The sequence below is a fragment of the Girardinichthys multiradiatus genome, chromosome 6 (assembly GCF_021462225.1).
Source record: "Girardinichthys multiradiatus isolate DD_20200921_A chromosome 6, DD_fGirMul_XY1, whole genome shotgun sequence".
NCBI lineage: Eukaryota > Metazoa > Chordata > Actinopteri > Cyprinodontiformes > Goodeidae > Girardinichthys > Girardinichthys multiradiatus.
Genome location: NC_061799.1, coordinates 19280014 through 19296376, shown reverse-complemented (window position 1 = coordinate 19296376; position 16363 = coordinate 19280014). Strand labels below are relative to the sequence as shown.

General features: G+C 39.5%; 2 protein-coding genes across 6 annotated transcripts in view; one reads left to right on the top strand and one right to left on the bottom strand.

The window, feature by feature from the left end:
• Positions 1–3703: 3703 nt before the first annotated feature.
• Positions 3704–16251, bottom strand: LOC124869999 (elongation factor 2). The gene is made up of 14 exons (XM_047368340.1): positions 16117–16251; positions 14116–14330; positions 10892–11073; positions 10604–10815; positions 10337–10515; positions 9219–9324; positions 8817–9069; positions 8502–8697; positions 7751–7874; positions 7384–7626; positions 6712–7065; positions 6429–6611; positions 5691–5823; positions 3704–4384 (listed from the first exon to the last, which is right to left on the bottom strand). The coding sequence occupies exons 1-14, from the start codon at positions 16117–16119 to the stop codon at positions 4191–4193; spliced, it is 2577 nt and encodes an 858-aa protein (XP_047224296.1). The 5' UTR covers positions 16120–16251; the 3' UTR covers positions 3704–4190.
• Positions 16106–16363, top strand: part of LOC124870000 (cyclic AMP-responsive element-binding protein 3-like protein 3-A) — a 29517-nt gene continuing 29259 nt past the window's right edge. For 3 of the 5 annotated variants that reach the window (XM_047368348.1, XM_047368342.1, XM_047368346.1), the window contains exon 1: positions 16106–16246. The gene's annotated coding sequence lies outside the window, so the exon portion shown is untranslated. The remainder of the gene's footprint in view (positions 16247–16363) is intronic. The other 2 variants (XM_047368343.1, XM_047368347.1) reach the window with 1 other exon arrangement.

Here is a 16363-nt window from a genome sequence, read left to right as displayed (position 1 = left end):
TTTCAGGGTTTTTCCTTATGTTTTTCACTTATGTTCAAGTTTTGAATCATGTTTCTGTTTATTTTCCTGGTCATGCTTTTGTTTTGTCGTCTTGTTCATGTTTTGTCAAGTTTGGTTTTCGGATCTGGTTATGCTTTTGCTTCATGTTTTTCTAGTTTGTGTTCAAGAGTCTCTGTTTTGCTCCAGTCACGTTTTGTTTTGTTAATTAAGTTTATTCAGTTCACTTGCTTCAAGTTAATCTGTCTCCTTGCTCCACCTGGTTTTCACGCCATATATTCACACCTGTTCTGTTAGTCTTTGCGGAAACATCTTTCACTCTCATGCTCATGCCTAGTTCTCTAACCATGTCTTTTTTTTTTTTTTGATCATGCCATGCCTGTCTTGCCTGCCCGTTTGTTTTGTTCCTACCTCCTGCTGAGTGTGAGTTTTTGTTATTAAACCTTTTTTTTCACTTACCATCACGCTGCCTGCTTGTCTGCATTCTGGGGTCCAATTCCAAGTAAACCGTGACAGAACCGTGACACTAGACAGACATAAAAAGTACCTTAAGTTATATTTAGAAGGACTGCTAGGTGTGCCAATTATTGTGGCACTGGAAATGTTATTTCTCTGTTTGGGTTTTTGTTCTCCTACTGAATAAATGAAAGTTGTGCTTTCTTAAGTGTTTCAGTGCAGAATTATCCTACTGCAATACAAGACTGAGTTCTTTAAAGTTCTTTTAAACACTTTGTGTACAAAAAAGTGTTATCTGTCTTCATACAGCTAATTTTAAAGCGTACACAGCTTCATTAAGTGTTTTGCAATGTGTTATCTTGTCTAAGGAGGTAGGCTAGGTTCACTGTTTTGCTCTATTACTCATGACCATGTGGAGGGGCGGTGTGCTGAAAAACAAACCTTGTCATCAGTTCAGTGGACGACTGGATTTATCACCTGATGTACAGACTCCCATGGCACCTGTAAAGCTGAATGAGTGTGCAGGCACCAGTGCGTTCTCAGTGGCTGAATAAGCAGGATACTGATGACTAATGTGGTAAAAGAAACAAAATATGACATCATAGTGACTTTGGTTTTCTACAAATCCAATGAAAAAGTACTTACCCCCACAATTTTTTTCTTTTGTGTCACACTTAAGTATCTAAAATTATGAATCTAATTTTAATACAAGACAAAGATAACCTGAGTAAATGTAAAAGGCATTTTGTACTGACGATTGCTTTTATTAGGAGAAAAGAGTGCACTGGCAACCTTCCAGGGATGTACCTCACGTCTTGCCCAATGACTGCTGGAGATAGGCACCAACCCTGATGTGATCCTGCATGAATAAGCTGGTATAGACAATGGATGGAAGGGTAGAAAGGAAAAAAGCTATTTGAGACCAATCTGGTTACATATGAAAAAGTAATTGCCCCCTAAATTTGAGAACTGATTGTGCCATCCTTGGTGGCAACGACTTCTATCAAGCATCTGCAATAATTTCCAGGCTTTTTTATTGCTACTAATGAATTATGGACCAATAATTTATGGTTTTATCGATTAAGACAGGTCTTCCATTTTCTAGTGAAGCACACCGGCCTTAGACCATAACACTACCACCACCACATTTGAATGTAGGTATTTTGTTCTTTTTTATAAAATGTTAGTTTTTCACCAGATTTAACCAGAAGACTGATCAGAGATGCAGCCAAGAGGCCCATGATCACTCTGGATGAACTGCAGAGATCTACAGCTGAGGTGGGAGAGTCTGTCCATAGGACAACAATCAGTCGTACACTGCAGAAATCTGGCCTTTATGGAAGAGTGGCAAGAAGAAAGCCATTTCTCAAAGATATCCATAAAAAGTCTCATTTAAAGTTTTCCACAAGCCACCTGGGAGACACACCAAACATGTGGAAGAAGCTGCTCTGGTCAGATGAAACCAAAATCAAACTGTTTGGCCACAATGCAAAACGATATGTTTGGCGTAAAAGCAACACAGCTCATCACCCTGAACACACCATCCCCACTGTCAAACATGGTGGTGGCAGCATCATGGTTTGGGCCTGCTTTTTGTCAGCAGGGACAGGGAAGATGGTCAAAATTGATGGGAAGATGGATGGGGCCAAATACAGGACCATTCTGGAAGAAAACCTGTTGGAGTCTGCAAGAAACCTGAGACTGGGACGGAGATTTATCTTCCAACAACACAATGATCCAAAACATAAAGCCAAATCTACAATGGAATGGTTCACTAATAAACATATCCAGGTGTTGGAATGGCCAAGTCAAAGTCCAGACCTGAATCCAATTGAGAATCTGTGGAAAGAGCTGAAGACTGCTGTTCACGAACGCTCTCCATCCAACCTCACTGAGCTCCAGCTGTTTTGCAAGGAAGAATGGGCAAGAATTTCAGTCTCTCAATGTGCAAAACTGATAGAGACAAACCCCAAGAGACTTATAGCTGTAATTGCAGCAAAGGGTGGCGCTACAAAGTATTAACGCAAGGGGGCCGAATAATATTGCACACCCCACTTTTCAGTTTTTTATTTGTTAAACTAGTTTGACACATCCAATAAATTTCATTCCACTTCACAATTGTGTCCTACTTGTTGTTGATTCTTCACAAAAAATTAGAATTTTATAACTTTATGTTTGAAGCCTGAAATGTGGCAAGAGGTTGAAAAGTTCAAGGGGGCCGAGAACTTTCGCAAGGCACTGTACTTTAGAATCTGAAGAAGCGTGTCAACTCTAACAGCATTTTTCTCAGTGACTTCAAGTTCACAGTCATAATGCACAAATACTTTTGCACCAGAAATCCTTTATAATGTGGGCTAAGGTGCTTTCAACATAAAAATATAGAGCTGGATGATATGCTGCCTGACTGTAGCTTTGTATCATAACCATCAAATTAGATCCAATTGGAATGTAACTAAATTGGACTCATTTGACTATATATTCATGTATGTAAACTGGATATGTGAAGTGCCACTAAATAAATCACTGAACTGTATTGAAAGTAGCTGACATTTCCTGTTGGACATGAGAAGGAAAAATTGTGTAATACAGCTTGTCTGAAGCTAGAGATGAATGTCTGTGAAAGAGAGAATTTCAAACACATATTTCTATTTCCTTTAGATTAGATAAATCAGAATAAGTGGGGATCTTTTAATTTAAGGAATAAATGTCCTGATAACTTAATCATTAATAATAAATCTTAATCAGTTAAATAATAAGATTATTCAATATTTATTCATTACTTTAAAAATCCTTTATTCTTATCAGTAGAAGTAGGTCAATTACAAACTTTGTGTGTTTTAGCTGCGCTGTGCATGGTGTGGAAGATAGTGAAAAATATACAATAAAGTCCCTATTTCACTGTGAACGTCATTGCAAATGGTGGAAAATACTGAAAACCTAAAATGGTTAGATCAACAAAATAACTTGTGGCCTAGAATAATGTACTGCAAGCCATGTGCATGAAAATAGCCCATTATTTTTACAAATTGGTTGCATAAATTGCTGAGGGTGCAGCAGAAATAAAATCAGACAGTAGAGCAACAATGAATGTTGGGAGTTGGTTTCAATTAGGGACACGATTCAAAAATACTTTGATTGGGACTCAACTCAGACACTTGGTATCAGATCTATATCATATTGTAGTAACTGGCATTATATTATATCATCATTTGTATCTAACACTACTAAGGAGAGAACAGAATCTCAGGCATCACATTTGTATCATGATTTTATTTCTTTTATTTCATTACATCCACTGAACAAAAGCTCTCTTCAGTCAGTTTACTTCTGTAACACTTTTTTGTGGCTTCTGTGGTTTATATCTGGCCATGATCCATTTATGAGCGTTATTGCAGCAGTATCACAGTGCACTGTACAGGCCCATCCTAGCAGATACGTTGAAGGAAAGGAGATAGGAGGGGTGAAGTGAAGGAACAGAAGAAATGAGGAATTACTGCTTTGATCCAAATGTTTTCTAAAACCCTCACCCTAGGCACTTGGTGTACGGTAGCTATGAAATGACAAAAAAAGCATCACTGCTCCACTACCTTACAGCTAAAGCTTTGATTCTGCCCTGGGCTCCGAGTCAAAAAACAAACTGTGTGATGAATCTTTAAGCCTGTGCAAAGGTTTTTAAAGTGCCCATGGGGTGGGGTTTTGTGTTGATTTGGTATTTTATGATCCAGCAGTCGGGGGGTTTACAATTTGTCCAAGTAGTTGTCGAGGGCCGGGATGCCCTCTTTCAGACCCTTGCGTTTCCTAATTTCACTAACAACTAGGAAGGGCTTGCTGGTAGGGTCGCTGGGGTCTCCCTGGAGAATCTGCCAGTGGTCAAACACACACTGAGGGAAGGCCTGGCCACCAGTATTACTGCGCAGGTCGGCTGTGAAACCTGAAGAAAGTTAAATAGATTAAGGCTTAGTTTATAATTATAAAAGTACTTTAATCATATAAAAAGCTCTTATTGCACATCCGTTCACTGACTGACAGTAGATATGTAACAGTGCCTTGCAAATATATTCATACTCTTTGATCTTTTTCACATGTCTTTGCAACCATTTTCAATGTATTTTATTTGGTGTTTAAGTGATTTACTCAGTAATGCATAATTGTAAAGGGGAAGAAAAATTACATATGTTTTTAAAAGTTATACAAATAAAAATGTGAAAAGCGAAGCTTGCATTTGTATTCGTCCCCTTCAGTCAACACTCAGCAGAACTATGTAGAAAAGCTTTTTCTACCAGCTTTGCTCACCTAGAAAATTAACTGTTTTTCCCACTATCTGCAAAATAGCTCAAGATAGAAAGCGCCTGTTAAAATCAATTTTTAAGTCTCGCCCCAGATCCTCCATTAGATATGCGTCTGGGCTTTAACTAGGCCATTCTAACACATGAAAATGCATTGATCTAGACCACCATATTCTAGCTCTTGCTGTATCTATGGGGTTGTTGTCTTGCTGGAAGTGAACCCAAGGCTCAAGTCTTTTGCAGACTCTAACTAGTTTGCATTAAGGATTACCCCGTATTTATCTCCTTCCATCTTCCCATCATCTCTGACCAAGTTTGCTCTCCCTGCTAAAGAAAAGCATGATGCTGTTTCACAGTGGGATTGGTGTGTTCAGGCAAGGGTGATGTGCAGAGGTAGTTTTCATCCAAACATCGTATTTTGCAAATATGGCCTTTAAGGTTCAGATTTGGTCTAATCAGACAAGAACACCTCAATGGCTGCTTTGAACGTCTCCACAAACCTGCCCCTAGGCTGCCTGCTGTGTTACTTGGCCTTCATGATGCTATTTGTTCACTAATGTTCTCTGAAAAACCTCTGATACCTTCACAAAAAGACCAAATTTATACAGATATTAAATTACACACAGGAGCAGTTTAGCTAATAATTTAGTGACTTGTGAAGAAAATTGGTTGCACTTGAATATATTTACAGGGTATCAGAACAAAAATGCCCACCACATTTTAGGATTTCTTTTAGATTTTAAGTCATTAATCATCTTCCTTGCACTTTGCGCTACTTTGTGTTGCTTTATCACATAAAATTCCAATAAAATACACTGAACTTTCTGGTTGCAAAGTGACAAAATGTGAAAAAGTTCAAGGGGTATGAGTAGTCTCACAAGGCAGTGTACATGTGAGCTTAAGAAGACCTTCAAAGGAAACCTGACATAGGATTTGATCAAAATAACTTACCAAAGGATTCATTGACTGGCAGGTAGGCTTTCACCACAAACATGGGAGTTCCCATAACTTGGGACTCCTCAAAGACGTGCCCACGCTTCCTGTTCAACACACCATAGATCCCACCAACCACCTGTTCTGGGCACTGCGTGGAGAGGAGGGACACAAACAAGCGCACAGCAATGGGTTTCTCATATTAAAGAGTAAAAACAGACAACCCTCCAAGGCCGTCTAAACAAAAACAAAAAAAAAACAATTTGCAAATGTCTGTGCTGAAAAATCATTCGTTCTATTCATACCTTCCAATACCAGATATAATAGTTATGTATATTCATATTAGTATGTGGGTAAAAAGAGACGTTATTTTAAGTGAACACATAATCGATAGTTAATCTAAATGATTTATGTGAGCTGGATTTTGAATGCATCCATAACATTGGTAATAAGTAGTGAACACTGTATTTTGTCAACAGTTAAATAATTTGCAGAAAACATACCATCTTGAAGCTATTTAAAACGGAAGGAGTGTATACATAGTCTTTAAAGTCATGGAATGTTCTGTTGTCTATCCCATTTTGGAGAACGATGACAAATGGGAAACAGGAAGTAACGGATGACTGACTGAAAGGTCTTTACCCTCTGAAAAATGTAACAGAAATCTTACATTCCACCCAATTTTAAAATTTGTCATTAAAGCTTCATGCGTTTTTCTGAATGCTTTTGGAGGGGATCTGACTCCAGACACCATACCTGTATCTCCACGAGATAAACTGGCTCCATGAGGCGAGGCTGAGCTGTGAGCTGGCAGGCATACAGGACCCTGCGAGCAGTGGGGATAATCTGTCCTCCACCGCGGTGAATAGCATCTGCATGCAGTGTGACGTCATGGATGTCAAACCTGATTGCGCGCATGTTTTCTTCGCACAGTGCGCCCTGAGGATTGACAACAGTGGTAAACACCAGAAAACTAATTACATACAGCAGAGCTATAACTGAACATGTACAGTAAACAGTAGACGAATGGTCCACAGACCTCTTTGGTTGCCCACTGGAAACCAGCCACCACACTGTCCTTGATCTCATTAAGGTACTGGACTCCTTTTGTTATGTCTATCAGCAGATTGGGACCAGTTCCATCGGGACCGAAACACCAGATCTTCCTTGCTTCAGCCACCTCCCACTCGTATTTTTCGGCGAGGTAACGTGCACGAGCTTTGAGCTCCTGCCGAGCGGTGACATCCCCTTTCTCAATGTCTTCAGCCAGGCCATCTGGGAACGGACGGGATTTCATGAAGAGTCGATTGTGCTTGTTGGGCGACTTAGACAGACACATCTGATCTGATTCCTCTGTCACTGTCTCTCTGTAAGACACCACCGGGTCGGATTTCTAAAAAAAGGGGTCAAGAAGATTGTCAGCATGAATGCTATAGTCCAGGGTATTATAATTTGCACGTAAACAATGTTTTGTGCAGACTTCTAGAAGAAACTCCATCTGAACCTGTTATTGCCTTAAATCATAGAGTTGGTGTAAGTCATTTTGTTTGCAATTTGAAGGAAACCAAAGAGTTTAAAAACATGCCATTTTAAATAATATGTCACTTATATCCCATGATAAACGGACCCTCATTCAACCATCATCTAGCGTTCCTTCACTGACTTCCTGTGCACCTAGCCGGTCTCTTAGAGAAAAATCTCCTCTATCCACCTTGAGTGGAATGCAGGCATGGTCCTCCTCCAGGTCTTTGAGGCAGATCTCCAGGTGCAACTCTCCTGCTCCGGCGATGATGTGCTCTCCTGACTCCTCGATGATGCACTGCACCATAGGGTCTGACTTGGCAAGGCGCTTCAGGCCCTCAACCAGTTTGGGCAAGTCGGCTGGGTTTTTTGCCTCCACCGCAACTCTGACCACGGGACTCACACTGAACTTCATCACCCTCATGTTGTGGGCCTGCAGGGAGAAGAGTCACTTCAGTATTTCTGTGTTGTTGTAACAAGAAGCTGATAGATATTATAATGCAAAGTGGTGTACACAATATCTTGTTGCTCATGAAAGAAGGAAATGAAGACGTTACTTGTTCATAGGTGGTGATGGTCCCAGTCTTAACCAAGAACTGGTCAACTCCAACTAGACCCACAATGTTACCACATGGAACATCTTCAATAGGCTCCACATACCGACCCATCATCAGAATAGTCCTGCACAGAGATGGATGTAAAAGAATAAGAACATAAGCAAACATTTATTCAATACAGTCCTCAAACAGTGCCATGCAAAAGTATTCATACCTCATAAACTGTTTAGCATTTTGTTGTGTTAGCAACTTGTAATAAACCTTTTCTAAAGTGGAAGGAAAATCATAGTTGATTTTCAAAATATTTTACAAATAAAAACTTGAAAAATGCTTTTTAGAACCACCTTTCACAGCTATCAAAGTTGAAAGTCTTTTGGAGTATGTTTCTACCAGTTTTTTATATCTAGCAACAGAAATTTCTGCCCTTTTTTCTTCCAAAAGAAGTCAGATTGGATACAAAGCATCTAAAAACAGCAATGTTTAACTCTTGCCACAGATTCACCATTGGATTTAGATCTGAACTTTCACTGGACCATTGTATTACAGGAATATACTATGATCTAAATGTTTCCAGTGTTGCTATGACTAAATGTTTTGGGTTGTTGTCAAAAAAATCATTTTTCCTCCATGTTAGTTTTGCACTACTTTGTGCTGTTGAAAAATATCCAAATACACAGAGCAAAATGTGTTAAAGTGCAAGGGCTGTGAATGCTTCTGCAAGGCCCTGTATTTTTTGCAAAAACATTCTCACCTCTGAATAGGTTTGATGTACAGGTCTTCCTTTTTTCCAGGCGTGAAGTTTGGCCCCATGATGCGCACCTTCAGGCCTGTGGACACACAGCCAGAAAACACGCGTCCAAAGGCGTAGAAACGCCCCTTGTCGCTTGTTGGTACCATCTTAGAAATATACATCATCAAAGGAGCCTTGGGATCACAGTTCTTGATACCTGAGAAGGGGTTGAGATATTAGAGTCTAAATCTGATGACGTTCAAGTAACACGAGATTAATTATTAAAGCATGATGAGATGTATAAATGCTTCAAATTAAATGATGTCAATGTCAGACCCATGGCAGCCTCGTCGTCTCCCGGTCCTTCGTAGAGCAGCTCACAGCGGTACTTCTGTGCAGTGACAGGAGAGGGCAGATGAATTGTGATCATCTGGAGCAAGGCCTCTCCAGCAGGAAGCCAGCGGCGCATCACAGCCTTCAGCAAAGGCTTCCCTTCCTTGTCCTTGTCCTCAGAGTCCAGTTTGACATCCAGTTTTTCAATTAGCTTGGCTGTTTCTTCCTTTTTAAAATTCATGATGGCATCGAACACCTGGGAAAGAATTGAAAAAAGGGCTAAATTATGAACTTAGTCTAATTAACTTAGTGCAACAGATATTTTCAATGTGGTGCTTCATTTAACATCTAAAATTAAGAAGTTGTAAACCCCTCATAAAGACCTCAAATATAATTAATTTTCACCTTAAAAATGGGATCCAAAACAAGCTGAGAAAAGGTCCGAGGATATTTCTGGCCGTCAGGACCGGAGGCTGTCTTACTGAATTTGCCAGCACTTGGGTCAAAATATCTAGAAAAACAGTGCAAAACATAATAAAATATTCAGACCTAGTTAAGGAATATACTAGAATAGATATATTTTTCATGGTCAAACAGAGCATCTGATTTTACAGCATTATGTTTTTGTTATCTTATATAGGAGCATAATTGTAGGCCGCAGTGTTTAGTTCACTTCTTCTAACCTCTGAAAGATCAATTGAGACCAGGAGCAGTTTTTAAATGCTATGATTTAGAAGTTGTAAATTTTTATGTAATTAAAAACATTTACATAGAAAGAACATAAAATAGCTTAAGCAGGTGGAGTTAAAATATTTGGTTTTTCTTTCCATAGAAAGTACACTCTGAGCTTCTGTGTTTAACTGTGTCTCTTTCCTGGAGGGAGTCTTTGACCGAGCTATTGTTGCCATTAAGTTCTTGTTTTTCTATTTTACAGAAAGAACACCTGGTCCAGTGTTTCTGTGTTTAGCTGTGTGTCTTTCTTGGAAGCAGCCGTTGAATGTGCTATTTTTGCCATTAACTATGTGCACCCTTCTTGTTTTTCTTTCCACAGAAAGTATTCCTGATTCAGTTGTGCTGCTTAGTAGTTTATTTCCCATTATTACTGTTGCTACATGGTTACTTAGTTGCAGGTATAGCTGTAAAGTTAACAGCTCGATGCAATCTACTGAGCTTTATCAGACACTTATTTATAACGTACAAAAGGTTTGTCTTATTTTGGAAACACTGACAGTGACAGACCTGAGTGGCAACAACACTGGCTGAATGGCAAATCTGCATATAAACAGCCAAACAAAAGGGGGCCAAGGACTGCATCTTATTGTCCTGAATGACTGGATCAGAATACAGCATCAATCTAATTTCAATGTATTTATGTCTGGTTTACAGGTAAACGATCGCAAAGACGTTTGTAATCATGGCCTCTTTAAAAGAATACAATAATGTCTGGCACCTTGGACAGCCTAAACAGTTCTGTCCTAAAAAGAACATGAATGGCTGCATTGCAAGTCTGCTCTAATTTTTACCTCTCTCCCCATAGCTTCTTCATCATGTCCTCCACCTTTTTACACCTCTCTGCTGGCCCCAGCTGAGCGACTCCTTTCGCTGCGAATTTAGCTACGTACATTTCAGCGAACTGCTTCAATGTGAAAGCCCAGCCGTGGAGCCCGGAGCCGAATCCAACTGTTCCGATAACAGGATCGATCTGAGGACAGGAATTACGAGATTTTAACCTTTTCGCAACTGTTTTATTATAGAAGCATGTTTTTGTGGCCGCTAGGCATGGGCTTCACCATGATGTTCCCCATGGGGCCCCCTTCATCTTCTCCATAGGTGGAGATGATGACGTTGACGTTCTCCACGATGCGCTGAAACGTCTGGTAGAGCTCGTCTGGCTCCAGCTGCAGTTCTAGAAGGGCTCGGTCCATCTTGTTCATCATCAGAACTGGCTTAATGCGTTCAGCGATGGCCTGCCGCAGTACGGTCTCAGTCTGGACGCACACACCTGTCCAGAGACGTGAAAATGTGAGTCTCTGCCGACAGCCCTAGTTTTTGAGAGCAGGTACAGCTCATGTGATTACCTGAGACACAGTCCACCACCACCAAGGCACCATCAGTGACTCTGAGGGCAGCAGTGACCTCAGAGGAGAAATCAACATGACCTGGGGAATCAATCAGGTTGATGAGAAAGCCGTTTCCGTCTTTACTCTGCTTGATGAATGCCAAGTCATTCTCTCCAAGCTCGTAGTACATGGAGATGGCCCTGAATCGCAGAGAGAGAAAATAATAAGATGTTCATTGTACATTTAGGTTCCACACTTCATTTTAGCTAAACTCTGTAGGAGATACACTAAACGCTGATGTTAAAACATCTTTGAATTAGGTAAATTCTTTTTTTTTTAAACGTGTCTTGTCCGGCCGAGTAGCGCTCAGAATTGGTCTGAGTGCCAAGAAAAAGCCCAACAAATTTACTTTCGCAAGTGGAGCGTTACAGCTAATGCTTTAAAGCTCTGCTTGATATTTATAAAATAAACTTTATTAGAAACTGCTTTGGGATTTTTTTCAATTGTTACGGACATGGAGACAGAAATGAAAAAAATTAGAAGCACGAAAGAGAGAGAGGTGACTCAAAAAGAAAAAGGTGAGAGAAGGAGAATAGAACGGAGGAAAGAAAGAAGGATGAAGAAAATACAAGATAAGACCCTAGAAGACTGCTTCTACACCTGCAGAAACGTTCATGTTTACAGCTTTCTAACCAAAAAATGCACGGTACTTATGAATTCAAGATTTATTTAACGGTAAATGCGGCTGAATATAGAACATTTGTTTGTTTGTTAACACCTGAATCTGAACACCTGTGGGTGAGTGTGAACGCCCTTGTGTATATAAGGTTTCTCCATAAAAATATGCAATAGCAAGTGTGACAGATACGGAGGAGATCCGAGCCATAGACATCCAAAGGCCCCCCAGAGCACAGAAACCCCAGTTAAATTCAAGACAGATTTATACAAGAAACTGACATAAGGTGGACTAGACACTGCCTAAGGTTGGAAATGTGATTATTTGATCTCATTATGGTTTTATTGATTTGTTTACTTACAAAGAAATTATCAGTCTCCAATACAGTAGTTTCATTTCAATGTATAGACACAGAGCATCGCTAAAAGAAACTTATTACTTAAAGTTAAAATTGATTTGCAAGTCGAGTGAAAGAAGTATTTGAGCCTCTCTAACCAGACCACAATTCTGGCTTCTGCAGACTGCTCAAGTGCCAAAGACACAGAGACTGATTGAGTGAAATCAAAGTCAGCACCAACTATGAAAGAAACTAACAGGAAACTGTCTTTTCTAGAGGGGCATGCCATTTATTCAGGCTTCTACGTTTAATACAGTGAGTGACACTTCAGCACGGAACAAGAAACTGAATTTGTTACAGAACAGTTGCTCTGTTTGTATTCTTTTGAGCTTTCAACCTGTCATGAAACACACTGGAGTTAGAAATGTTGGCAGTCTTTCAAATATCTTAGCCTTGAGGTTGACATTAGGGATTTCTAATTTTCTCCTAACAAGTACCAACTCAATCAATAGTACCTCCACAGTGGAAGGCATTTTTAAAATAGAAGTACAACTGGGATTTTGCTTTTTCAGCTTTTTGCATTTTGCCAACACAAAAACAAAGAAAAAACTGAGATTAATGTGCTTGAACAACTCATCTTCATGCAAGTTGGTGTTAATTAGCATTACATCACATTTACTATGCATCTACCTTGTAAAAACGTGGTAGGTTAGTTTCTTTAAATTAAAACTATAAGCAGCTTTTGCACCACAGTTGAAAAGATTGTTGTTTACAGGTACTAATGCTAACCACGCTAATCACTTATCTAAGATGCTGAAAACATGTCTTTTCCATAAAATGCTTAAAAAGGTGGAAAAACCCTCTTTTACAGTGTATTCCCTCACACGTATTGTGTAAAGTTGCCTCGGTTACAGTGGTATTCTGTACCAACTGGCCAATCACAGCAAGAATGAAAAAAATTAACATTTCACAGTGTTGAGTATAAATATTAAAGAAAAATTAGAATCGGCTAAAACTGGCTTCGGAAAGTCCAAGCTTTACAAACCCAAGGAACAGAAATTTGCCGCAAAACTCCTTGCTCCATCATGAAGCAGTCAAACCAGCATACTTACTGGCTCTATCACTCATTGATAACATATGGTGCAGCGGGAATAAAAAAATACAGCAAGTACCAAGCAACTGTTGAGTAATAATTATGGGAAACACTTTTACAACTACAGCATCTGGTGTAGAAGTTAATAGAAGAGGGGATGCAATACAGTGGCAAACATGCTGCTCTGTCAAGTGCTTTAAGATGTGCTGCTATTGGATTTGGACAATTTACATGTTTTATTAGAACATATGAGAATTTTAGCTTGGACATTTAAAAAAGGTTGAGACTTAAAATAATCAACTTGTGGTTTTTGTTTGTTATTTCTGTTGTGCAGTCTTTAGAGGCTCTTAGATCAGATAAACAATGTTCTAAAACTTACTTAAAAACACAATAAGCAGAGTTGAACATAAAAGGTCCATTAGCTTAAAAGTGTTGTAACTTTGAAAAGTTGTTGTTAATTTACTTGGATGAATGCTCTGTTTTTCTGTCTAAGTAGCCTTGGCTTGTTTCTTCACGTTAGATGTTTTATACATTATTCAGGAAGAAGAGTTTATTAATGACTATAAAGCAATTTGTTATTGATAAAGATGAACCAATCAAACAAACAGCTAGACATCATAATGAGGTAATTGTTTTCTTGATAGGCTTTGATTGGTGATCAGCAGGTCGAATAATGAAAAAACGTTTTTCCCAAAAAGCATCAAAATTAAGAACTCCACCATTTTTGGTCTTTAAACATACCCACCATAAGCATGTTTGAGTTTAGTAAAATCAGATAAAGGTTAAGTGAATGTGATTTGATAAAGAGATGGGATTGAGATTGCTTCATTTTATGTTCGATTTGAAACTACTACCTTTATCAAAGAACCTGCAGCACATTTTCTGTCTGTTGTGGGTTATGGTCCTAAGAAAACAAGTTGGAATCAGTCAAAATCTGAATGGGCAGATCAGACCTCGAAGAAAACCTGAAATCAGTATAGGCTAGGACAGGTCTGATCAGTGCATCTCTAATTAATGATATTCGAGTATATTATTTGGTTATATTTGGTTGTCATTTTCACTGTTCAGTGGAATTATCCGCTATTTAAGCCACGTTTTGAACCATAGAGCTGTGTCCGGGCCTCATTCCCACATACGTTGATTTAATAGTGATGCAGCGCTCCTGCTCGTCTTTGCGTGTGTCCGTGAAGCGGGTCTCCCCAGCCCGGGACGAGGCTATGATCCCAGCCTTGGACACCAGCGAGTCAGTCAACGTGGACTTCCCGTGATCCACATGGGCGATCACGGACATGTTCCTGATGTTGGACTTTTTGTCCATAATGGCCCGGATCTGATCCACAGTGAAGTTCACCTGTGGGGAGCGGGTTACATGTCACATGTTGCAGTCATTTACGCACAACCAGCATCAGAGGTTCACTTTATTCATCGTATGCTTCTATTTATGTCATGTAGTCGGTGTACACAACCGCTCCAGGCAGAGTTATAAAAAGAAAGACATGTCTGAAACTGAACCTAGGAGGAAAGAAGTGGTGGGAGGGCGCAGATTTTACCTTATGGCTGAAGCAACAATTCAGGAATTACTGAGTCACCATACACATGCTGCTCTCTCTGGTCTAGAGCTTATTACTGCTTTAAAAATGTTACCATAAAGATGGAAGATACAAGCCAGCAAAAAATATGTATGCACTTACTGAACCAAAGAAAGCTATGAAATGTAATCTGAAAATATCATCTTACAAAAACTGTTCTAACTATTGAGTTTGAGCTAATGATTACGTATTGTATGTAGGTACGGTTGATTTCCTAAATCCCAGGGTACAAAATGCCTATTATAATAGTCTTATTTTACAATGTTTGACTACATGAAAAACAATAAAAAAAATAATAATAACCTCTATGGGACTTAAGAAGCCTTAGTTTAATATGAAACAGTTTATCATAGTGGGAAGATTATAGGCGAAAATAAAAATAAAATTCAAATTACGAAATACAATCATCACCGTGGATCTTCCTAGAAATGAACAAGCCTTATCTTAGTATAAAATATTCCTTGACTGGTTAATCTCACAGTTTGTGAGGAATCCAGACACAAAATAATAATACAGTGATTGAAGAAAGAAAAACAATATTGTCATGGATCTTTATGGGGCTTAAAAAGCTTTACTTAGTATAAATAGTCCTTAACTGGTTCATCTCTTTGTTTAGGAGGATTCTATGCAAAAATGAATAAATAAATAAAATACTTTAAAAACATTATGAAAAACATAAAATCCTCTCTATTGACCTCTAAGGGAAGCCTTATTTGAAAATGAAATATTTCTAACCAGTCTATCTAACAGCTTGGGAGGATTATAGGAAAAAAATGTAAATAGAGTAAAATAAATAATTTCTACAAATCTCTGTGAACTTAAGAATCATCACTTTAATATGCAATATTCCTTGAATAGGCTCATTTAGAATGGAATATGTCCAAATAATAATGACATCTGTCCCAGATATAGCCCAAAAATGGCTCCACAAATATATGATTATCCTGTTACTTAAACACAACAAAACATCCTTAAATGATAATGACCACTCTTGGTCAGAGACGCCGTGAAGCTTTCTGTAGAAAAACATCAGATGACGTATTGCTTTTGGCCTATATGTAATTTCATATTTAAAGGCTCTCAAACAGTGACGCAATCTCCTTTAATGTCACGTAATTCCATAATTCAGTAAAACTATGGTTCGCCATATATCCCACAGCCATGCCAGCTCTATGCACGTTCCTCTCCCCACCGCCCGTTAACATAGCTTTTCTGCAGTCATGTCTAATAATAAAGGCTTTGCGACGAACGTCACAGAGAGGCTGAGCTGGGCCGTGCAGTGAAGGCCACAGCCCTGCCTTATCAGCCGGCTGCTGCGCATGTTACAACCGACCGCAGCCAGAGCCCTTATCTGGTCACACAACACCACCGAGCCCCGGCATCCATTTCAAACACCTGACAGGCTCCATCCAGGGCGGCTTATTGCGCTGTCACCGTTATAACCACGCATGAAGGTTATTCTGTGGTGCGGCTCCCAGACAGGCTGCACTCTTTTTTTCAGCCGCATTAAAACCTCCGCCTTAGGAGAAAAGCCAGTAATATACTCACCATGTTGGATTGTGGTCGTGGATCCTCGTATGTGACGGTTTATCGCAGTAGACACTGCCTCTGACAGGCAGTCCCGGTGGCGTAAGAGAAGAGACCGGGCTGCTGCTGCGGCTCTCGTTTTCAAGTGCAGGTGAGAGGGGGCAGCGACAGAGGGCGCTGGTGCTCAGAGGTCCCAGCTCAGATCAGGTTTCTGTGTGTCCAGTTCACTGGTTTGACAAATTTACTGAGATTTTTTTGTTTTCTCTAT

What these genes read in the sequence shown, in the direction of transcription:
- LOC124869999 (XM_047368340.1), bottom strand. An exon ending in AAGAAGCTATGGGGAGAGAG is followed by an intron (nt 9,325 to 10,336) that starts GTAAAAATTAGA and finishes CTGTTTTTCTAG; the next exon opens with ATATTTTGACCCAAGTGCTG. An exon ending in TCCAGTGGGCAACCAAAGAG is followed by an intron (nt 6,612 to 6,711) that starts GTCTGTGGACCA and finishes GTCAATCCTCAG; the next exon opens with GGCGCACTGTGCGAAGAAAA.